Below are 24,026 nucleotides of genomic sequence, written 5' to 3' on the forward strand. Positions count from 1 at the left end.
ACCCTACATGCACTGGACCTGCGAAAATCGGAGACAGGCTCCCACATTATCCTCTGCATTCGCCTTGCCAGCACCCATTCCATTGCCGAAATGCACGCCTATATAAAACGGAGTCACCGTGCTTTCGATGCGACATGGCCACACTCCCGAAGAGCAGAACTGGGCGCCACAGTGGACTGGCTCGCAACCGGGAAGAGGACCCAGCCCGGTGCCTATGAAGTCCTCTATGATGCACGGCATGGTGATCCGATCAGAGCAGGTGCTGAAAAACTGGCGAGCCTGACGCCGCCGCCACTTGAGCGGCAGATCAAGGGCATTTCGAATAATGCCCATTATGTCAAAGCCTCCACTTGGACGTGGCCTCCTGGAGACGCCCGGTTCCTCTGTGGTGGGCCGACTGCGAAAGAACAGAAACCCGCCATCGTCGTCATCATCTTCAACTTCGCCGCCGGACCCTTCCACATCGTCGCTGGCTGGCGAGGATGCAGGTGCCTGCGAGGTGGTTGAAGCCTCTGTACTTGAGCGCAGCGGTGTTGGAGTGGTCGATGTTGTCGTCGTGCTCATGGCAGACGTGCTGCTGCTGCTGCTGCTACTGCTACTGGCGGATGAAGCTGCACTGGCCGCTGGAGTTGAATTCCCGGTCATCATGGTCATCAGTGTTGCACTGGTGGAATTGGCTATGTTAGCCAGCATCTGCATTAGGGTGCTAGAAGTTGGAGCTGTCGTGGTCATTGCTGCGTTGCCGGATGTTGCTGCTGCTGTTTCTGTTGCACCTGCCACATCCGACTGGGCTACAGGAGAATTCGATGTTGTCGTTGATCCTTCGACACTCTCACCAGCTCTAGTTGCCAATCGTCCGCCTCCACCAATCCGGAAGGACTGCTCATCGCAAGGCTGATACATAATCGAGCACATGTCCAGCTCCTGACGCACACATATCCGATAGTTCTGGTTGGCCAAGTGTCGTCCATTTTCCGCGAAGTTGAACGTCTGCATAATGCCCTCCGTTCCGGTGTGATATTGCAAACATCCCGCCGGAGCTCGTTGGCTAAAAGGGATTTGGACCACACTCATCTCCCAAATGCGAAGGGGCAGCAGGCGACTGGACAGATTGAGACTGATGTCGATGAAGCGATCTCCTGTGGTTGTGATGTTGCTGGTGGTATTACCCGCATCCACGGGGCGCAGACTTCCGTACAAAGTGGACTGTCTAGGTGAAGCTCTAGCTCCCACATCGTAGTACACTGAAAACTAAGAAGTGCAGACAGAAAGTCCGAGAAATGTAAATATGTACTCACTATGCTGACCACTGTTCTGCCCGCAAATGGAGAAATTCCCGCCTGGTCCTCCGCCTACACTGAAGACGTCGCCTTCGCACACGCCAGTCCTTCGATTCGGCTGACCCAATGTGAAGTGATGGAAGTCGATTCGTACCTGGCTGATCTCATCGCTCATCATCTTCACCCGCAGATTGCAACCACTAAAGTTGCTGGGCATAAAACTGGGGAAGCCCGGCGACACTATGTACGTGATGTTGTTCGTGATTGTGGTGTTGCAGCTGGCCAGGAATACACAGCACACCCCGAATCCCATGGCGCATTCGCCCTTCGCTTGACCGTCCTTCTGGCGGCACTCGTAGGCATTCAAGCAGTTGCCAATCCGGCGACCATCGTTGGACATGCAGTCACCATCGACGGGAACGGGAAACAGGTGAATCACTAATAGAATGCAATTTTTATTAAGGTCGGAAATGAAAACTTTTAGGGATTGAGAAATTAACAGCTGAGCATTGAACAAACTAAAACTGTTTCTTTAATGTATATTTAAAAAAAGTCTAGCTACATACAAACATTAAAATGCAATAATAGTTATATTGTAAAGATCAAATCAGCTGTTTAAAATAGAAATATCAAATATAAACCAATTATAAGCCCATGATAATATAATTAAAGAGTTAACTTTAACACTTAAATAAGTATAATAGTTTTTAGCCAGTATCAATCTTTTAACCATATAATCAAGCAAATTATATTTTATTATATTATTATTATATTATTTATTATAATTTATTATAGCAGAAGCTTCTAGTAGCTTATAAGGGGTATTCTGATCGAAGGCTAAAAATTTTTTGAGTTTTAAACACATATTCACCTATTTCACTGAAATTCAACTGCTTAAAGTAGTTCCTAAAACCATATATTTAGCTCACCTTTTCCTTGCCTGGAATTGGTCTGGTTGAAACTCCGATCATTGAAGTCCTCCTGCTGCATATCCAGGTCCAGCTCCTCCTGTATTCCATTTTGCAGCTTAAAGTCCGCCTCTTCCGCCAAAGACTCCTCCTCGAGATCACCCGGCTCGCCCAAGTCGTCGTCCCAGATATCGTAATGCCGCATAGGTGGCCAGGCCGTCTCGTTGGCCGGCGACATGGAGCTGACTGGAGGAGTCTGCACCAGCTGGAAGATCAGCATGCAAAGTGCAGCGGCGAGGGACGGCAACAGGTGGCCACAACCGGCTCCAATAACTTTCTTTTTTCTGACACTGGCACTGGCTCTGCTCTTCTGACCGAATCCGCTGTTTTTGCCGCCTCGTAATTTGCAATTGGTCTTCCAGTCGTACTCGGAGTGGGACTGGTTGGCATCTTCTTGGCTCGACGACAGCGTTTTTATGGCTTCCATGTCCATGTCCACGGCCATGCCAGCTGCAACTCCTTCTACTCTTAGCACACACTCCGATTATTTTTTTCGCGCGTGCGATTCGCTGCGAAGTTGAATGATAAGTGTTCCAAGATGTGCGGATGCTGCTGGATCTGGGGGACTGGGACTGGCTGGCTGCCTGGTGACTCTGCGGTTGTCTGCAACTGCTTTTCTCCGCGATTTCTCTCCTATAATCGCCGCTTACTTGGTATTTTCGGCGGTCTAATGTTCCATTTCGATTGGGCGCCTTTAAAAGTGGGTCAAGTATGAAGAGCGTACTTCTTAGATGTCTACAGAGGCAGAAAATGCCAACACATATTTGACATAACTAATAATTATAGCTAATTTTCCGAAGAATATACGATGATTTAAAAAATCACTTAAAAATGTGTCTAAAAGTATGCAGCAGTATATTTTAATTTTAAAAGTATGACCCCCTTCGCTTTTTACTGCATAGTTTTAGGCTCTTTTTCAATTGATATCTGCTTCTGTAGAAAAATCAGGAACTTTTCAATAAATAGTGTTTTGTAATTTTTGTTTCTTCTCTTGTAAAATCCAAGTAAAATAATATGCATTATTTAAATGTATGCAATCCACACCTTCATCGTATCTCGCGCCTCTTTTAACGCCCCAAATATTTTCACACGCCTTTCAACCGATTCTTATCCGTTTAGGCCAACGGAAAAGGGAAAACAATGAAAGCAAAACCATGAAAGGTTGCATATTTAATGACAGAGATGTTAAGACTCACATGTTCGCGCCTGGAATCCCCAGAGACCAGCGACCGAACCGAAACCCCTGATGGATAAAGCATGAACTAGCCGCTGAGCAGGGGAAGCGGGAAAACCAGAACGGCCAAAAGTGGGTTGGCCGGCACTTCGTGCAGTTTCTTGCGATCTTGCTGAATGAGTGCGATATGGGCAAATTGGCCGCGGAGAATCAGGTTAAACAGCTCTGTGGTAATTTACGTTTGTCTCGCATCCAAAAACCACTAGCATATGTAAGCGAGAAGGCGGTCATGATCATGTAAGGTCCAGCCGAGCGTAGAAAGCGTGTAATGCTCTTAGATTTACTACACTTCGGATGTGTAACAGTGAATCAGCGTTCTACATGTAGCATCCCCCAGCCAAACATTCAAAAACCCACCATTAACTGTGGAAACATCTGTTGCATTGTATTTCGAGTTAGCAAATTTTTCATGATAGTAGTTTTCCTCTTGGCATTCAAAAATAACAGTCAAAGTTTATAATAAGTACAAAAATAGTTGTGAGCCAGCTCCGGCAGCCGATCGCCAGAGTTACAAACTAATTAAAAAGAGTGATCCCAAGAAAGTTGGTCCAAATCGAAAATAAACAACAATCGCGTTGATTATTTGATTTTGCGGAGTCATCGAAGCTTAACAGGTCGTATTGTGGACTCGCAGCCAAATCTTCCAGCTTTAAGACCGGTTAAAGCTGGACTTGAAGCCGAGTCTCCTCTGGATGATAAAACAATTCCCATAGATGGACAATTTATTGCTCCTTGTCTGCGTACCGACTGCCGGAGCATCCCAAATATTTTTTGAGTATTCTCTCGCCTTTAGCGGTGGCTTAATGCTAAGGTTGTGGTTTGAGCTTTGTACAATGTTTAGGGTTAAATATTACGGCATAAGTTAGCTTTAAACAGTATGGTCTAGGTGTTAGCCCGGTGTTTGGGTTGGATAACCTCGGCCAGCTTAGAGCGGCTCCAGGGCCGCGGGTCCATGTGGACTGCCCTCCAGCTTGCGCCACACCACGTTGCACATCTCGCGCACCAGCGCCTTCTCGCCATCGTCCATCTGGTCCAGGGCGCTGCCGGCCAGATTGCCCAGTCGATCGCGCTCCAGCTGCTCCCGCACCTCCAGCACCTGGAGGGCACGGACCACCGCCTCCGGGCGACCGGCAATCGGCTCTGGAAGTTGGATAGCCGCCGCTGCTGCTGCTGCAGCGGCCACGATCTCCTGCTGTTGCTGCTGCGTTTGCTGCTGCTGCAGCTGCTGGTGGGGCGATGGTGCTGCTGCTGATTTGGCTGGTGTGGCTGCAGAGGATGTGGGCGTTGGCGTGGGCGTTGCCTGCGGCGTGGGCGTAGTCGGCTGCTGCAGGTGGGCGGTGGGCGTGGTGCGCTCCTCCTCCAGCTGCTGGATCCTTCGCTCCAGCGAGCGCACATACTGAAGCGTCTGGTCGTTCAGGGTGTGGGCATGACGTAGATCCTGTCGAGAATAAAAGTCCCTTTTAGCAAAAGCTTCTTACAAATGGTTAAGCCATTAATCTCACCTGCGGTATTTGCCGCTGCTCGGCATAGTTCCTCAACGCGGTGATGGTCTCATCCGCATTCGTGCTGGAGCTGGAGCCATCGCCATCATCCCGCAGCGCATTCCTGGTGGCGGCTCCGCAGCCGGCGCACAGCGCATTGGCCGCCACATGGGCGCGCTCCTCGTCCAAGTACAGGCACAGCTCCTTCAGCTCCAGGTTGTCGGTGATGAGCTCCTGCTGCTTATCATCCAGCTGACGTAGCTTGTTCTAGAGGATTAGGATTAATAGGTATTAGTTCTTAGGAGCTTGGAGATGGGTTAAAGGGCGAAACCCACCTGGTAGGCGGCCACCTCCTGGCGCATCACGCTGGCCGTGTAGCGCCCGAATCTCTGCCACTCCCTGGCCAGCTTGCGACCCTTCTGCCTGTCGTCGTCCAGGAAGCAGCACAGATCCCTCAGTTCCTGGTTGTCGTCCAGCAGGCGCTGGTTCTGCTCCTTCAGGGCGCGCAGCTCGTTGACCAGCGACTGCAGCTGGCGGTTCTGCTCGGCGGTCAAGCGGCCACCGCCATTGGCAGTGGGGATTCCTGTGCCGCTGGACGTGACCGAGGCATTGGGCGATGGGTGTTCCTGGTCCGGCTTGCGCACAAACTTCAGCATATCCTTCGCTCCCGGCTGGTGGGACAGGTAACGCGACTGCTGCTGCTGCTGCTGTTGCTGTTGCTGCTGCTTGATGGAGTCGGGTATGTAGATGCTAGATAGCTGGGGTATATCCGGCGGATACTTGAGGGGCAAGTGCGGCTTGAGGATTCCGCTGGCCGGCTGAGGAGGTGGCTGGTACCTAGGCGGAATGGAGTGGGCGGGTGCCGGCGCCTTTAGCTGCGGGCTGCGCAGAGATTGCTGCTGATGTTGCTGCTGCTGCTGCTGCTGCTGCTGCTGCTGCTGGTGTTGCAACTGGTAGTGGAAGCTGCGCCGCTGCTGCGTTGGCTGCTGGGCAGCTAGATGGGGCAATTCTTTAGCGGATTGCTGCTGGATGGGCAGGCGGGAAGTCAGTGCTTGCTGCTGTTGCTGTTGCTGCGTGGAGTGCGGCTGATGTATCGTGGCCACCGTCTGCAATTGATGTGGTTGCTGCTGCTGCTGCTTTTGGGCCGGCGACTGCGCCGCTGGCGTTCCGCTTTGTTGCTGCGTTGAGTGTGGCTGGTGGGGATTAGAAGTCGCTGCCGCTGCTCCTCCTGTTGCTGGTAGCAAAGAGCGTTGCTGGTGGATATGTTGCTGTTGCTGTTGTTGCTGCTGCTGCTGCTGCTGTAGTTTGTTAATTGCCTGCGTCGCCGCCTGGGTTTTGCCTATTACTTTGTCAACGCTATTTATTTTTATCAAATTATGGCCCAAAGTGGTTGCTCCGTTTGTGGTTGCTGCTGCTGTCGTGTTGTTAGTTAATGACTTCTGCTGTTGTTGTTGCTGCTGCTGTTGATTGCCGGACATTTTCGTGTTGGTTCCTTGTTTGCCTTGTGTCGTTTCGGTGTTTCCCTGCCTCTTGGTCGTCCCTCTCCTTGATTTCCCGGAGTCTACGACCTCGGAGTCATATTGTCAAGTCACTGCAAGATAACGAAACACACACACAAAAAATGGGCAGGGCATTAGCAAAAATCTTAAGTGGAAAAAAATCTATGGGCAAACAATAAATCAAGGCATTGCTCGGTGTAATTTATGCGACAGTCGAGGGCATGCCGCCAGCGCAGCATAATTAAACCTCCATTAGACTGCCGCGAGACGCTGATGGAAAGTGAAATGAGCATTTATCGCACCACTGGAGATGGAGCTGGAACTGGGTTGGAGGTGGAGACCGAGATGGAGACGGAGTCGGAGCCACGACATGCCACATGAGGCGGGCACACATCGACGTCCACGTCCTCTCCATGGAGTGCTCAACAAAATGCAACGAAGCGTCGCCAAAATGTCACCAGCACACAGAGAGAAAATGCCCCCACTTAGCTCACTATTCAGGAAATGCTAATCTCTTATTTTTTTACAAATGTTAAGAGATTAGCATATTCTAAATAGTGAGGTAAGCAAGGGCAATCTTGGATAGATTTATGTTTATTCGTTTTAAAATAGTATTTAAAGAACTTCTGGTGATTTAGTTATAATATTTTCTTAAATACTTTAAGATTAAAGGTTATAAATTATTATGATTTGAAATAAATTAAAATCCTGGTAAGTTTAGGGTTTCTAAATCACTTAAAAATCTAATTGAAGGAGTTTTAGCGTATGCAAAGACATATCCTAAGCTCAAGGGTCAAAGAAATCGTTCAGAAAAAGGACTGTCATTTATTGTCTGCCTACTTTTAGGCACCCATTTAAAGTAATTTCAAAAACGGGATTTAAATTCCTTCCTCATTTTACTTTTATTTTAAAAAGTTCAAGCTCATTTTTTCCCTCTGTGTTGCGAAGGGAATTTGTCGTTGGTCTTGCCTTTCTGGCCGGGATCGGATGGGTTGGCGCTGAAGCGTCTAATCACCAGATGTGCGTCGACTAAACGGAGGCTTCCGCTTCTGGTTTGGAAACCGAAAGCCAGGCCCGGTGCACTGAATCGCATATCACCGCACTTATATCTGGAAAGTGAAATTGTTCATGCTTTGATGGATGACAGCTCTCTGGGGCAGGGAAATTGAAATGTTGCAGAGTTCGGGGCTTGACATGATTATGGTAATTTGGAAGGGCAATTGCTAATAATGACTAGATTACTGTTGCATCACAGCGATTTGCCAAAAATATGTTTTTGGGTACTTATTTTTATAATGCAACACCAAAAAAAATATTATACAATTTTATTAAAACTGTTTTTTATAATCTTTAAAGCCTTTAAGCTTTCTGTTGATCATGAAAACACCAGAATCTATAGAGATCATCTACTTCCTAGTTATCATTGAAGATATATTAAGATTTCAGTCAGAATCACCTTCATCATAAAACTATTTGATAAACTAAGAAATGTTATTAGATTTTTGAGCTAAGCCTAACATGAAGATAAGAAATCAGACCTTAGTTATACCTCCACTTTGCCCTTGAAGTCGTAATAAACTCTTAGGGCCGAGTTTATTGCCCCAGACTAAATGGTTAGTAATCAATTTTATTTAAATTCAGCAAAGCGAACATCTGCATATAAGTTACAGCTGACATATGCCATAGATCTGAGGGAGTTTTCCCCTTTTCCAGCTATTTAAGCTGTCAACCGGCCCGCCAAATGGCCGAGGACTTCCCCTTTCTGAACATAAACATCCCATCAGGGGGAGAGAAATGACAACAGGTGTGAAATGTAAGATGCCCGCGAAAGAATTTACAAAGGGCGACCACATCCACTTCCACCTTCCAAGGCACCAAACTCATTGAGATCTTTGGGGTATGGAGGAATTACAGAAGAAACCAACCAGCAAAAGGAAAAAAAGAACAGAAAAAAACAATAAGAGTCTGGGGGAAACGTTGCGAAAATATCAAAAGAATGTGGCGAGGGCCTGGTCGAGGTTGGGCCCTTCATTGTTGCACCCAGAGACCCGATCGCTTGGACAGCCAGTGGGATCTGTGGCATTCTGAAAAGAAAACTTACAAAACACGGCAACAGTTGTAAATCATCGAATTACCTCAAAATAATAGCAATCGCTCTCTGCCCGTTTGGGGGGCTGAAATTGGCCAAAAGCAAAACGAAAATGCAATGCGAAAAAGGGACGGAATAATGTCGGGGAGGTGAAGATCTGCATACCCTTTTTTAGAGAAAAAATAAAAAACAAATTTAAGTGGGGTTTAAAAACACTTATTAGGGTGCCTGAAAGCAGGCAACATTATATTTCCTCTTCTTCTGCATACTTTTACACACCTTCCCATGAGATTTTTTTAATTAATTATGGGTTTTTATACAAAACAAGAATATTTTACCATCCATTAGATGTGTCTAATTTATGGGAGTAATTTTAAGAGTTATTTTTGAATTAAGACTAACACTTAGCTTTAGGACCAGAAATATTGATGAAAAGTGAGACTAACCTGTATAAAGGGTATAAAACCAATGCAACATCTCTTCTCTTTTGGAAGACCAGAGGGAAGAATGGAGACTGGGGGGCCAGATCTTGAGTCACAGACTCTACCCGAAAAAAAACCCAGTCCCGTTGGCGTAGTTTTTGGCGACTTGCGAAATGAAGAAACCCTCCAAAAAACAGAAGAAACAAAAAAATTCGTGTGTCAGTTACGCTTAATGAGCACAAATATTGCTCTCGTTGCTGTTGTTGCTGTTGCCCGGCTATTGTTGCTGTTGGTGTAGATTTACTGGCTTTGATTGCCATGCCGTGTGCAAGTTGAAACTGGGATCCAGGCCCCGTCCGAGTCCCCAGTCTCCAGCACCCAGTCCGATTGTGAGTCTCTCAGCTCGATTTCAATGAAGACGAGTCTGGGTCTCCCAGTCGGAAATGCCAATACTTAACCCTCAACTGCCCCCCAGATCCATTCGCGGCCAGCGAATCTCCCTTTTTTTGGCCGGGGCCATGAGAAACAAGGGGAAACAGCAAATGAAAAGCTTCGCGGGCAGCACATAATGATGAAGGAGTGAAAAAAATTGCAAGTGGATGTGGAAGAACATGAAATACTCTAAAGACCGTTTTCTAGACTGAAAGTTAAATTAAAGGTGGGTTTAAAACCAAGGAAACGTTTGGAAAATTACAATTTAAAACCCACTTTAAAAAAATTTCAATAAAAAGCCTAATTTTAGTTTAACTTTCCGTCAAAAAAACAGATATTTTTAAAAGGTTCCAAAGGTCTGATAATAATAATACCATAAGTAATCACAATTTCTTTCAAAAATACCAAAGTTAGTATTAAATTTCAACTAAAAATACATTTGAATACCACCTAATTTAACCCGCAAATGTTGTGCAATTATAACCATCAGATACTTATTAGCTAGAAGGGGAAGATCTATAATCGCCTGATTTATAGCCCAAGTTCTTGGGCACACAAGTAAGCCCCTACGGCAAGGGTACACCCATAAAAAGCCTTCAATTTGTAGCACATGTACACATACTGCGACTTAACCTTTTCCGAGCTCCCTCCCTAACCCCCGGTTAAGTCCCCTTGCTTTCCGGCAAATAGCAAATCATCACCTGGTACCTGAAAGCGAGGCAAAAGTGGCAAGGGGCACAATAATATAAAACAAAATAAATAAAAATGTACAAATTTCAATATGCGTGTGTAAGAGCGTGTTTTGGCCTTCGGCGATGAGTGTATTCCACGCACTTACCGCCCGAGTATTTACTCTTTTATTTTGCCTTTTATAATTTTATGCGTGATCTGTGCCTTTCGCTAATAAACTTTTGAGCCGGCTAATAGCTAAAAGCCAATGGTTAATGGCCGCCTTTGTTGATGGCTTAGAAATGGCATGGGCGTTGGCCTCAGTTCGGCTTGGCCAATAACAAATTGCCATAATTAGTGCCATTTTAATAAGGGGTTCCAACTCACAGATCTCGCCCAGATCTCTATGTAAATCTGAATTCACAACGAGACGAGGCCCGAGGCGACTTGTTATTATGGTTAAGGGCTTCCGATTCTTAAGGAGGAGGAGGAGGCAGGGGTGAAGGTGTCGGAGTGCAAAATTATGAAAATTACTTTTCCCACAACTTGGTGGGTGGCTTCTTCGGCTGAGGGACTGGGAACCTCCAGCCAGATCCCAACTCCACAATGGACAATAAAACAAGAGTGGCACACACACAAAAAGCATAATAAGTTTTTAATGGGTCTAGCCATGAATTTATTTGTTATAGATGGCAACTGCCAGATACGGGGAAGCTAATGGAAAACATCTTCAAGGGTTAAACTGAAGGCTGCACGCAAGAAGTCGAGAATAAGACTGGTAGCTCGATATGCAAAGGAAGTTAAGACCCTGTTTATAAGTCTAAGGTAAAAATCACAAATAAAAATTAATTTATCCAATTCGCTGAAAACCTAAATTATTATATAAATAAATAGTAATAAAAATGATTTGCCAAAAATTAAAATCAATGAAAAACATACTTTTCAGTAAATCAATTTCCTTTCATTATTATTTTTGGTAAAAAATATCTTTAAATGTAATGATGCAGCAACTTTCAGCGAACTTGATAAGCTGTTGCTGGCCATACAAAATTGCTGTTGATCGTTTTTACATAATCTTTAAGTAATAATCGCATTTTTTGCCGCTTGATCATTATTTCTGCAAATGAGCTTCATCAACATAATTTTTTGCAATCTTTGCTTTATTATTTTACAAATATTTTTCTGCCGATTGGCCAACGAACCGTGAAACAAGTGTTTAATTAAGGAAATGCGCGTAGAGCCAAGTACGCAAAAAACACGCACACGTGCAGGCCGTAATTTAATAAACCCAAAGTGCAATCAGCGAAAAAAATTGGTTAATAAACGCAAAGCCAAAGGGGGGAAATAAGCAAACACAGATGGATGGATGGATGGGTGGATGGATTGGATGGCTGGTTGAGAAACGCTCAAAGTCACTCAAGGTTAAGAAAGCTCTGTGCACACGCATACGCACTGTGGCCACAAGCCCCGATCGCAGGCAATGACAGCTTTTTGGCCTTTTCGAGTGATGACAGCCACGGCCAGAAACCGAATCTTTTGCCCAGGCCGAGAAAACTGAGAAAGGCGAAAACCGCAAGTCATGTGGGTTAAGTACACTTACTTAACAACAATCCACAAGCTGACCGCGCGCCCAGACAATGAAGTCGGTAATGAAAAGGCACAGGCTCTGCGGGCTTGGGTTGTGCGGAATATGTTTATGGATTCGAAATGGAATAGGACGGAGCAGGGATGGCGACCACACCGAATAAATAGCCCATGAGGCCAGGTAGTTGCTGGAAAGAGCGGTTAATTATTGCTCAGAACTCGAGCAATCATTAAATCATAGCCCCAATAAAACGTGCCAATATAATATAATTTCTTTAATTTTTATAATCTTTAAGTAATATTTAATATTTAAATAAATTTCAAAATGCGTTTAAGAAAAGTACGTATTGCCGAATTTCTTATTATTTCAACTGTACCCAAATCATACTCACATAAATGTATTTTCCGAGTTAAGCTTATAAACATCAACAATATGTCAAGAAAAATCCTACTGTATATAAAAACTAAGCTAAAAAAATGAATCCGAATCCATTTTACATCCTTAAAAGTAATCCCCTCCCGATAAAGTACACATATGCCAACTTTTTTCAATCCCCTAAACATGCCAAATGTTCCCTAGTGGTACAGCCATCAGAGCCTACCTCTATGAATCTAATATATTATTTATCATTCCTGTATCTCCGGGAACCTAAACCAATTACTTGTACACATAATAACCCTATATTAGGTGAATAAAGTACAAAACTCAATTTATTAACGACCTTATTCCAGTTTAGCCATGTTTTATGGCAGGAAATGCCCCTCTTTCCAGCTTTGGCTATACATTTGCTTGCCACTTCACCTACATGCCGCATTGCCACCCACAATCCACTGTCCATGGCGAATGCGACAGGCAAACCTGCACACCCACATGGAAACCCAAGAATATGGGAAACGCAGAGAGTTTCCCTCTGGGGGCCGCACGCTCCATTGGCTTTCGATTTGGATGCGGATTTGCATTGCACGCACCAGAAAACGCGTGGTACCAGCTAACCAGCGCGTCTCCATATGTGCAACTATCGTTTTTCAAACGCGGATCGTCTGAAAACCCGGGGAATACATATCAAACGCCTTCGCTGCTCGGATCGGATGACAAACGACAAGCGTCGACGCTAAGTCAAACAGATGACTCTGACTTTAGCTCGGAGGAGAAATACAGACAAAAAGAAACTTTGGCGGAGGAGCGAAAATGTTCGTGAATGAAATGAATGAATGAATGAAGCGCAAGCACAAAAGGATCCCATGCAACACCATTCAAAAGACTCAAGACACAAACTCGCCTCGCGCCCTGAAGTTCCATTTATCAACGGACTCTGGTCTCGCGAAGATTTGTAACCATCGAAAGGCGATTATGTTGCACGTGACACTCTGGCTCCGAAATTCTTGGAAAACAACTCGAGCCAGGGCCTTAGAAATGGATACGCTTAAATGCATACGCCACGAGATTGTAGATCAAAAGCGATTTGGGTCTAATTTTCAATCGCCCGCGGAGAGGCCACCCACATAAAGGAGTATTTTCCATTTTCTCATTTTGGAACTGAGAAAAAACACCATGTGTAGCACAGTAGGCCAGACAGCCGAACTTAACAATGCAAAAAGCTAACGAGTAAAAACAAAGCCAGGAAAACAAAAGAGGTTTGGGCTGTACAGTAACTGAGTGAAGGTTAAGCGATAAGTCAAGTCGGTGCTGGGAATACAAATGGGGGCAGAAGGGGGTTAAGTTGATTACAGATGCAGCGGCTTTTCCCAATGAAAAGCCCCAAACTGGAGCAGTAGCTCGATAAGCAGCTGTGGGAATTATAATTTTCAGCTGGTTAATGGAAAGAAAGGGCTTCTGGAAAGGGATTTCGAAGGGAAAGGTCTGTGGCTAAGGGGGACTGTTGTAGCAATCCATGAAAATTATTCATAATAATATTTATAACTTTAAGAAAATTAGCCAGATATTACAAAACAACATGAATTTTTGTATCAATACATGTTTTTATTTTTAAAAAGTAGCCATATATCATTTCTGGATCATAAATATTGGTATAAAAAAAAAAAAGGGTTTAATTACCCTGCAAAATCGTTTCTTGACTTGAATAATTAAGCCATCACTTCGAAGGGAAAGGTCTGTGGCTAAGGGGGATTGTTGTAGCAATCCATGAAAATTATTCATAATAATATTTATAACTTTAAGAAAATTACCCAGATATTACAAAACAACATGAATTTTTGTATAAAAATCAACAAATGTTTTTATCTTTAAAAAATTGCCATATTATCATATCATTATCATTTCTAGATCATAAATATTGGTATAAAAATAAAAAAAGGTTTTAATTACCCTGCAAAATCTTTTCTCGACTTGAATAAACTGTAGGCAATGAAGCCATCTAAAAACCGATTCCAAAATAATTTAATTAAATGGCTAATAGGTTCAGCGCTCTATAAATTCCAGAACTTGGCTTGCTTTCTCCCTTAAACTTCCATCTTCTTGTAGAACCCGATCCCCGGGGGCCTAATAGCCACTAATCTGGTTAATTATGTGCTGCACACAATATGGAAAACAACAAAAAGCCAACCAAAATTAATATGTAGATTATTTTATGAACCTCTTGAGGTCTCTTCCGGAGGTCTCTTATCTATGAATTATTCAAGTGGGGCCTAATCGAAGCGACTCGAACTGAGCCTGAATGGGCACCAAATCAAAGCCACTCCCTGGGCAAATACAAAACACAAATCGAGAAACCATAGCTCTCGCCAATCCCTCAATCGGGCGAATACAACTTCCATATCTCGGCTCCACGTCGTTATGGTTTATGGGTATCATTTGTGTCAAGTCTGCGTCGCATATTTGATTTTTACGACAGTCGGGTAGACGAGTCTCCGAGCCTCTGAGTCTCCGGCTCTTCGAGTCTTTGAGTCTTTGGGCCTTCGACCGCCCGTCGATAGCCATAAACTTGGCCATTTCATGCGCGAAACTCCCAGCCAACGGCAAACACTTTTGTGCAAATTATTTATGCATGTAAATTAACAGAAACAGAAACAGAAACGGGCAAAAACTGAGCTAACAAATGAAGACCAAAATGGTTTCGGTAACTTTCGAATTTATCGCATAACAAGAATCTTTCGGCGAGAACTCATTACCACGCCCTCTGAAGAGCCCGGGAGGGGATGCTATCTACAAGCAAGTTACAACATCCACATTAGCGAGCAACAAGCCGCAAATTGTTGAGATATGCAAATTTCCAAGAGTCGGCTTACGGAGAAACATTAATCTTAAAGCCACCATCGAGTGAGTTGAGCGGAGTTCTGCCAAGAGCTAAAAACACAAAAAGCCAAGATCAAACCGGGCTTAGAAGAGCCACCGCCTTGCCCCTCTTTCCATTAGCTTTTCCCCCTTTTCGGGCTGACCCCATAACCCAGTAAAGTTCATATGTACAAATATTTAATTATCATCTGGCTGGAGGCGGTCCGAAAACATTCTTCATCGGCAAAACTAAACATTTCTTCAATTCCAATTTCTGTTCCATCATGCCTCTCTCCACCCCACATTTTTACCTTACAAAATTAACGGAGAAGAATTAATTCATGTATGCTAATGCCCGAATTCTTTTGTTGTCTTGGGCATTTCATTAGTCTGGGGCTGCTGAAATTCTTTCGAAACCCGAGCGGCTACTTTCGATTTTTCGCCTTTGTATAGCTTTATTAAAAGAACACCCTACCTCTTTCCATAACTCAGACTCCCCGAATATTTCGAGTAAACGTGGGCGTTTGAATTCGATTTAAAGAACGCAGCGCGCGTGCTCTATATGGTGTGATATTTGGAGATTACAGGTTACCAAAAGTGAGTGGGTGCCTTATAGGAATGTTTTGTAAAGCTGGAAATTAATTTGGGGTCAATAGCATAACATAGATAAATGAAATTCTAGCCTAGAATTGCTAGGTTACAACGTCAAAGGTGCTTCATAAAGTCATGTATAAAATCTCAGGAGGTTATTGTAATAAATTGTATTATAGATAGATTTCAAAACAACCAAAGGGTCACAAATTAGATCAAATTATCCCTGTTTAACCGGGAGATATTATCAAAATACCAAAATCAGATAATTTCCTAAGGTGATTTATACTTATGGAAGATCATTCGAACTCATATTTTACTTTCCCCTGCCGTAAAAAGGTAATAAACCTAAGCTAGAAGAAGGGAACTGGATCAAACTGGGATTGAGCCTAGGGAATATACATCATTTTCGAATTCTCTGGGATTTCGGAACCCGAAATAATAATTTATGACGGCCCTAAAATGTCCTCGACTCTCTCGCCCCGCCTCAAGCCATACCTATGGGTAAACTAGGCCTGCCTCACGTACAAAAGACGTGCAAAGGCGGCGCGGAGACAATAGAGGAAACCCGAAACAAAGCGTTATGTAAGCATTAGCACGCTTTAACCTCCCCTACCACCAGAAACGTCCACGAAAATAAGATCGGAGCGTGAAGGGGCCATAACTACGAGGAACTCGGACGACCCGGGGTAATAACAATTAGCGACGTGCGCAATAAATGCCCACAGCAAATAACCCCCCACCCCTCCAATTAAATTTCTATAAATTTTTTACCAATCACAAAGCCCGGCCAATGCCATAAAAAGCGGAAACCATTAAAGTGACTCTGAGAATCTCTGCTCAGGCCGCAAGGAAGGGGCGCGGTGGGCATTCTATTTCCTTTCCTGGGCACAAAAGCCGCTTAGAGCAGCACTTCTTTTGTCTGGCCGCGCACAAACTTCCGGATCGAGCGACTTATTGAAAGAGCCGAGTGCCAGGAAGGAACCGAATCGGTGCCGGTGGGTTGGCCCACAGGGAAAGTGGAAAGGGAAGTGTTACGCGCCGCGGAGACCCGAAGAAATGGCGTTGCAGCTTTTCCGCATCATATATATGAACTAATTAAAAGACAGTCTCTATACGGCGGTGTCGAAAGGAGGCAGTCTGAAGCAGGGAATGGGCGACTGGGCAGGGTAACCCAATACCAATATTGCATCTACACAGGGAGAAAATATGAAATGATAAAACATGAGAAATTCCTTAAAAAACAAGTCAAGTCAAGATCAATATAAATTATTAATTAAATGAACATAGAATTCGTAAATGTAAACTTGATATGGAGAATAAAATATGCTCTCTCTTTTAAAATATGAACATGCAATAAAAGCAATATAAAAGTTCGATCAGCCATATTTCGAAAATGATAATACCAATATTTTATATTTTCGAATATAATATAGCATATAGAATTTTAATAAAAAGGCTATCTTATCCTTATGAATATCAGTTTATATTTTTTTAATACATCCTAAGAATATTTGGTGATATTCCTTAAAATAAATGCCATTAATATAAATATTTTGTATTCCATTTTAAATACAAGTCAATACCTAATCTTCATAATAAGTTTCCTATTTCTTAGGAGTACCAAGTAGGACAGTACCCACAATATTGAGCAATCATGATTCGAGATCGCCTCCGATCGTATTTCGCCCAGTGTGCCTTTTGGCCACTGAGGCATGTCGATCGCCTGTCCCCGTCCTCGCAACAGCTGGAAGAGAGGGCCTGGAGGAGGAGGTGGCCAGTCGGTCCATCGCTGGAGTCTGTGTTCTGCCGCTGCTCTTGTTTATAAATCAAGTCACATTAAGTGTAATAATAAACGCAGATCGAGGCGAACTTGAGCCGGTTCTCCGCTTTTCCGTCGATTGGGCTGGGTATTCGCATTGGGCTTGGGGCTGGGGCAGTTTTAATGTCGTTCTGCGGCGGAGAATTGAATAAGTCATAAAGCGAGGGGTTGGGGGGCCGCAGCGCAAGGTGGGAATTAATAAAAAAATCTGACCAAATTGTGGCAACGCGTTCTCCGCTCGGATAATTATGGAGAGCATGCCAAAAGAGAGAGGCCGGCGGAGCCGGAGAAATGTCAAAACGTACGCTTCATTGCCGTCGCCTGTCTTGTGGGCTCAGTCTTCTGGCCTCGGTCTTCGGGCTTCTGGCAGTCTTCTGCCCGAGTCTGCGTCTTCTGGTCTCTCGCTTTGCTAACGATAACGACAACAAAATGCTGATGGCACAAATTATAGTCAAGCAAGAAGAAAAACGGAGACGGCAGACTGCAGACTGCAGTTGGGGGTTTGGAGTTTGGAGTTTGAAGCTCGGAGTCGGAGTCGGAAAACGCCGCAGCTGAAGACCGGCAGTAGAAAGCAGAAAGCTAGCCAGAAAGCCTCGGCCTCGGTCTCGGTCTTTCGGTCCCCATGCCCGCTTTGTCTCGGGCCCCACAATTTCCGCCATTTATGACAGTCACAAATCGAGTTACACTCACATAGCCATGGCTATGGCTTTGGCTTCAGCTTGGCTCCGGCTTTAGCTTTGGCTTGGCCCCAGCTTCAGATACAGCCTCTCCTCCGGACCGCCGCGTACTTTCTAATTTCTAGGCGCACTTTTTCCCTCGTTGCTCGGCTCCCTGGCTGCCGTTTTTGATGTTTTATACCCTGGCCAATGCAGGGGTAGGCCAGGCTTTGGTAAAAGGTTTTCGCAGCTCTGAAAACAAATAGCTTTCGGCACTTCAAAACTGCACACTTACAATGTACTTCAAATTTATACGACTTCTCTTTATGATTTTATTCTTGATTGAGTTAAAAGGTGGAATAAAAAAGTATATAAAATATTTATATCAGTTTTAGGAACAATTACAATATATCTTGATCTTCTATTTTATTTTTACTTTAGATAAGAAGCTAATGCAATTGAAATCTTGTTTGTATCTAAAAGATAAATACTATTTTATGCTATTGAGTTAAAAGATATAATATAAATATATATACAAAATGTAATATCATTTTTAGGAACAATTGCAATTCGATTGGATAATTTTATAGCAAACTAATGTCACGAAAATCTTATTTGTATCTAAAAGATACTTTCTATTGTATGCTATTGAGTAGAATGATGTAGTACAAATTGTTATCAAAAATGTAAAATCATTTTTAAAGAGAATTACAATATATCTGTATCTGCCAATTCGATTTGTATTCTTAAATAAGAAGGTAATACCTAAAATCGTATTACTATCTAAAAAGATGTATTGTATGCTATTTTCATTTCTAGGGTATTTATTTTTCGCCATCTGTTAGCTATCTTAACCCACCAATATCTCTGTTGTCATTGCTTTCTGTTGTGCAAACAAGTTTTTGGTGGTTTCTTTATTGTCCATCTCGCGAGCGACCGCCAAGTGTTAATGTTCATTTGTGCATGCGATATTCACCGAATTGCATGCAATAGAAATTTGTTGTCGAGGTCACACCGCCGCTCCACGCCAAGTGAGCATCAAACCAGACCCAATGCCGCCCCGGATACCCGAGATCTGCGGATCCGCCATCCCCCATCACCGATCCCCCAGCATAACCATAACCATTCACAATGCCAAAACGGCAGCGACGGCAGTGGAGAACGACGCTTTTGGAGGAGGTTTTCTTGGTAGCTAAGTGATGGGAGGTCAAATCAGTTACAGTTACGTGAGGCTGTTTTGGCCAAAAGACAGGAGAGAACGCTGGCCAGTTTTGGCCAGAAGCAGAGCGAATGGAAAGTAAGGAGGCCTCTGGCTAATGAACGTCAATTGGAGCAAAGAAACTCCGGGCTCTTGATGATCTAATGGCAGTTCCAATCGACTGATCTCATTTACATTCCTTCGACATTTATGTCGAATTGGATCGTTTGCCTATTACAAAGATATGTGGGGAACCCGTTTGGCCAGCAATTAAATGAGAATGTAGATCAAAAGTGCATAGGCTTTATATTCAATAGTTATTTTCAGGTTTTTTTTACTTTAACTATTGATTATTAGTTTTTATCAGTGATGGTATAATAGATATACCATATGGAGATGGCATGTCATTTGGTCTTTATCAGTGATAATATCATGTATAGACCATACGAACAAGATATATCATTATCGCTGGAGAGCTTCTTTATCTGATTTACATGCTCCAAGCACGATATGGCCATCTATAGATCACTGATCATAACTTTCAACCGGTCCCGTTTTGATAATTTCAGGAATTTATACCATCCCAAGCTTGGACTGGGCCGTTTCCTCTTTTTAAGCATTCTGATACAGTTATTCTGAATCAATTTTCCCGGCGAACGCTTAGAATATTTGTAGATTTCAGTAATTTAGTGCAGCTCCACTCGAGACGCCCCCTTGGAGGAGCCCCATGCTCGTGGCCACATGGCCGTTTGTCATTTCCAGAGGCGCGCCAATTGCCGGAGTGGCCTGCGAAGCATTTTTGCGCTCTCTGTGTGAGAAAATGTGGCCAAACGGTTAATAACAGGGGAGTAGGCCTCGCGAAAGGGGGGTTTCGGGGGCTGGCGGGTGCGGCGACCGCTGAAACGGCAGCCACAGTCAACATAACTGAGCTTAAAGGAAAAGCGCGAGCTAGTCACAGTGGCGGTCAGCAGAATAGTTCAATAGAAACTATTCAGACTTAGAAAGCTTAAATGATTTTGATGTGGGATTTTTTAGAAATTTTAGAATTGTGTTAAAAATAAAACTACAAAATCCATCGAAACTAATTATTACCCATGAAGATAAAAAAAAAAAATTCTGTGATATTGAAATTAAAAAGAATTTTATAACAATGCTTCCGAATTAGGGATTAGGACCATAATAAATAGTGGGTTATCCGAAGACAAGCATTTTAAAGTTGCCAATAACCTTTGTAGGTTCCATTCCTGATTTTTTTTATTTTTCAACAAAAAAAAAATAATTGAATGAAAAGTATGTTATTTAGAGACTAGCATTAATTTTGAAACCATTCAAGTTTTTATAACCGTTGCAGTTTTTTATAGACATACTTTAAGTAACGCACTCCTACCTAGCAATCGCACCGCGTCTGTGCCCCACCAGTATGTGATTCTATGGAGGAGATTCCAGAGACAGGAAACTTAAACTAGTTCTAGTACGAGTAGCTGGCTTTTAGCTGCCAGCTTCCAGCCGAGCCACAAACTGGGACACTTGTTGCGGCAACTTGGACACTCGATGGCTGGATGACTCGGCTCGGCTGGGAGGCAATCAAACTGGCACTTGGCAGCCCCAAGATGACAAACACTCAACCCGCAGCTTCCCACGCAGCAGTCACTCCCATGCCGCCCCAGCCACTCCCGGAAGAAAAGAGAAGCCAGCCTAAATTGTCTTAATGGACCATGAACAGCCCCGGGGAGATCCGAGAGATCCGAAAGAATGCCCGATGATACTGCAGATGGCGGCAGGCGCGCGTAAATCTAAAAAACCGCCCAATTAAATAAGAAAAATCTGTAGGTATATAAAATAAGACGACACAGAAAACAAAATCGCCGGCGAGGAGGAAAGAAAACGAAAGAGTGGGAAAGAGAAAGATGTTGGCGTGGATAAGCCCAAAAGAAAGTTTTCTTTCATTGACAAAAATTTCTTACTCGCCAGGGCTGTCTTTTTATTTTCCGCCGCGTACAACGAACTTGGCCCCAGTTGGCCGCGGGCTCGGTCTTAACCCATTAAGATGCCAGTCCGGGCCAGGGAATTCTCGTGAATATTTTCAACGAGCCTACCATTCCTTGTGCTCAGCCGTAGAGTTCTGAGTTGGAATATTCACGAGCTCTGATAGAAAGCTAAAAATGGAACCCTTTTTATTGAATATTAAATGTTGAACCACATTTTAAATTATTTTTTGGATTTTTTATTAGAGGTCATGTGATGCTTAGTTATAAAATGTTATAAAAAAGTTGGTTTGCTTGGGGAACAACAATATAACTCGAGATAAAATAAACAATCTATAAAATAATAATAATGTTTAAAAAATCCCCAAGTCCCTGCTTCCATCAAAATATAATTTTTAAAAAATAACCCAATGTATTTAATCCCTTTTTAATCTAATCTTTTCAGATTATTACTAATTCTAAGTTATAGAAAGTTAGGACATTTCTTATCTTACAAGTTATTAAAAAATTAAGCAAGGCCTATGATCCCAACACTTCTTTGGTTAAGTACAAGCCTAAACATTTTATTTATCACTTAAATATGACTTCTTTTTTTAAAGTACTTAGAAGTTTAAAGATCTGAAATAAGTTCCTAAAAAGATCTTGCATACTTAAATTGTAATATACTGCTAATTAGTGAAATTTATGCTTGGCTGGTACCCCATTTTCGTCTGGCTCTTTGGCCGATTTCTCTGGTTTTCGCGTTAATGGGTTAATGTTTGGCATTAGTTACAGTTTTCCGATGCGATACACGAAATTGACTTTACATATTTCAGGCAGCGGGCGATGTAACAGGTTGTTCGCTGGCCATCTCCCTCGCACCCGCCGGGGGCATTTCGAAATGCTGGCGTCGCTGCTTTTACCTGTTGCGCTGCTGCAGTTGTTGTTGCCGCCGTTGTTGCTGCAACTGCAACTGCTACAACAGCAACAGCAACAGCAAAAGCACCAGCAACAACAACATGGATGCTGCACCGTCGGTTTTCGCTGCTGGTTTTGTTTGATCTTGTGTCTTATTGTTGCGCGTTGTCGTGTATCTTTCTGGCTGTTATTTGTTGCTTTTCCTGCGCTGCGATACCATCGGGCTCTCTCTTTCTCTCGCCCCGAACGTTGAATTTATTGGCGCATATAAATGCCTCAAAATTGATGTTATTGTCGTCGGATCCGATATCCCTCTCCTTTGTCCTGCTTCTAGTTGTTTTGAAAATTGATTTTTACTCGGACTTTTATGGCCGCAGTGTCGCAGTGTCCGAGCGATAAGTGGAGGGAAAACCCGCCTCCGGTTGGGCCAGGAAAACCAGAGGAAAAGCATCAAACCGAAACAGAGACAACAGAGAAGTAGGAAGAACAAATGGGCAAGGTGGGCGTAGCGCTGACAAAGTGGGCGTACCGAAGAGAATAGAGCAATTTTCGGGATCGAAGGGAAAAAAGAGGGGGCAATGAGTTAATTTCGAGTGGGCCGAGCCCAGGGATCTTTAGGAGAGTGAAGTGACGTGGGCTTGATACACGCAGAAAAGTGATTGATTTCAGGTATTCTTTATAAAACACACCTTTCTTTGAGTTACTTAAAATGTAACCTCTATCTTCCAGCATTTCTACCATTCGAAACCCTGTCAATTTGGTGAAACCGATGTCCTGCATTTATTTTTGGGTTAAAAATAAATGTAATTTAAATTTTCAAGGTTGTACCCCTTCAGAAAAGATTTAATATCAGTTATCTTATGAAAAGATACATTTGTATCTTTTTTTTACGCGTGGTAAACTTGAAATAAAAAAAATTCAGTTTACAATCTTAGTTGTTCATAGTTTTAAGCCTTGAAAATAATGCTTTAGTATCAGTTATCTCATGGAAAGATACATTTGTATCTTATTTTTTCGCGTGTGGAGAAACGTGGGCAGGGAAAATGGCAACTTTGGCCAGGGCAACTGCAATTGCTGTTGCCAATCTGACAGCAAAACTCACCTTTTCGCGAATGCCAGGAGATGTGTTTTGTATTCCAATCCAATCCGATGCCTCTGTCTCTCTCCCTCGCCTCTGCTCCTTCTCTCCTTTCAAAACAAATCACAAATATTTGCGCATGCGCGACTGCGCATTCCAGGGATACAGATACACACACACACACTCAGGCAGACAGCCTCACGGGGCACTGGATTCCGGCGTTTGTTTTGCGGCTAATTGTTTAAACAGCGCAAATTATGCTTCACACTAGTTTTATTTGTTTGTTGGTTTGATTTTCTGCGTTTTTCTGGCTTTGCACAGACACACTCGCAGCGCACACGCAGTCGAATTCGCGCACTCGCTTATTTTTCTTGTATGTATCTTTTATTGGCTCCAGTTTTCGAGTTTTCATGCCCTTTTCAAGAGCCCAAAAGACGCGTCGCCTGCTGCGTTTTCGCGAACTATTTTCGCATCGTTGAAGCCCGAAAAAGGCGGTTTGAGCCGGTGTTCTTTACATTTGGTGGAACCATTGGAATCAAGTTAAAAAACATTAATAAATTGGTTTTAAAAATAGGAGGGATTTTCGATAACCGACGCGAATATTTTAAAATTACGCTGGTGAAAACATTAACATAATTTATACGATTTCTGTACAAAAAACAAGTAAAAGACTATACTTGTACCGGCGATCTGCGGTTATATGTTTTTTAAACGTCGAGCGATCACAACGATCGTAGTTTTGTGACTGAAACTGTAGGACCGCGGAATTAACGCTCCATTATACCGTCAGTCTGTAAGAAATATACCATTTCTACAAATATACCAAAATATAAATTTCCAGCAGGTTGTCTTGGCTGAGCTAGCGGAGACACTCACCATTTGGGTATATACCGCACATGGAATCGAAGA

At 43.4% G+C, this 24,026-nt stretch overlaps 2 protein-coding genes across 2 annotated transcripts; both read right to left on the reverse strand.

The window, feature by feature from the left end:
- Window positions 1–3: 3 nt before the first annotated feature.
- LOC108027655 (uncharacterized) lies at window positions 4–2,693 on the reverse strand. Its single transcript, XM_050885153.1, has 3 exons — window positions 2,210–2,693; window positions 1,299–1,718; window positions 4–1,244 (listed from the first exon to the last, which is right to left on the reverse strand). The coding sequence occupies exons 1-3, from the start codon at window positions 2,691–2,693 to the stop codon at window positions 4–6; spliced, it is 2,145 nt and encodes a 714-aa protein (XP_050741110.1).
- A 1,148-nt stretch (window positions 2,694–3,841) lies between these two features.
- Window positions 3,842–23,851, reverse strand: LOC108027901 (uncharacterized). Its single transcript, XM_017099520.3, has 4 exons — window positions 23,142–23,851; window positions 5,299–6,554; window positions 4,985–5,230; window positions 3,842–4,920 (listed from the first exon to the last, which is right to left on the reverse strand). Exons 2-4 carry the CDS (start codon window positions 6,439–6,441, stop codon window positions 4,408–4,410), a joined length of 1,902 nt encoding a protein of 633 aa, XP_016955009.3. The 5' UTR covers window positions 6,442–6,554; window positions 23,142–23,851; the 3' UTR covers window positions 3,842–4,407.
- Window positions 23,852–24,026: the final 175 nt, after the last annotated feature.

Source organism: Drosophila biarmipes, chromosome 2L (assembly GCF_025231255.1).
Source record: "Drosophila biarmipes strain raj3 chromosome 2L, RU_DBia_V1.1, whole genome shotgun sequence".
In the NCBI taxonomy this organism is placed as follows: domain Eukaryota; kingdom Metazoa; phylum Arthropoda; class Insecta; order Diptera; family Drosophilidae; genus Drosophila; species Drosophila biarmipes.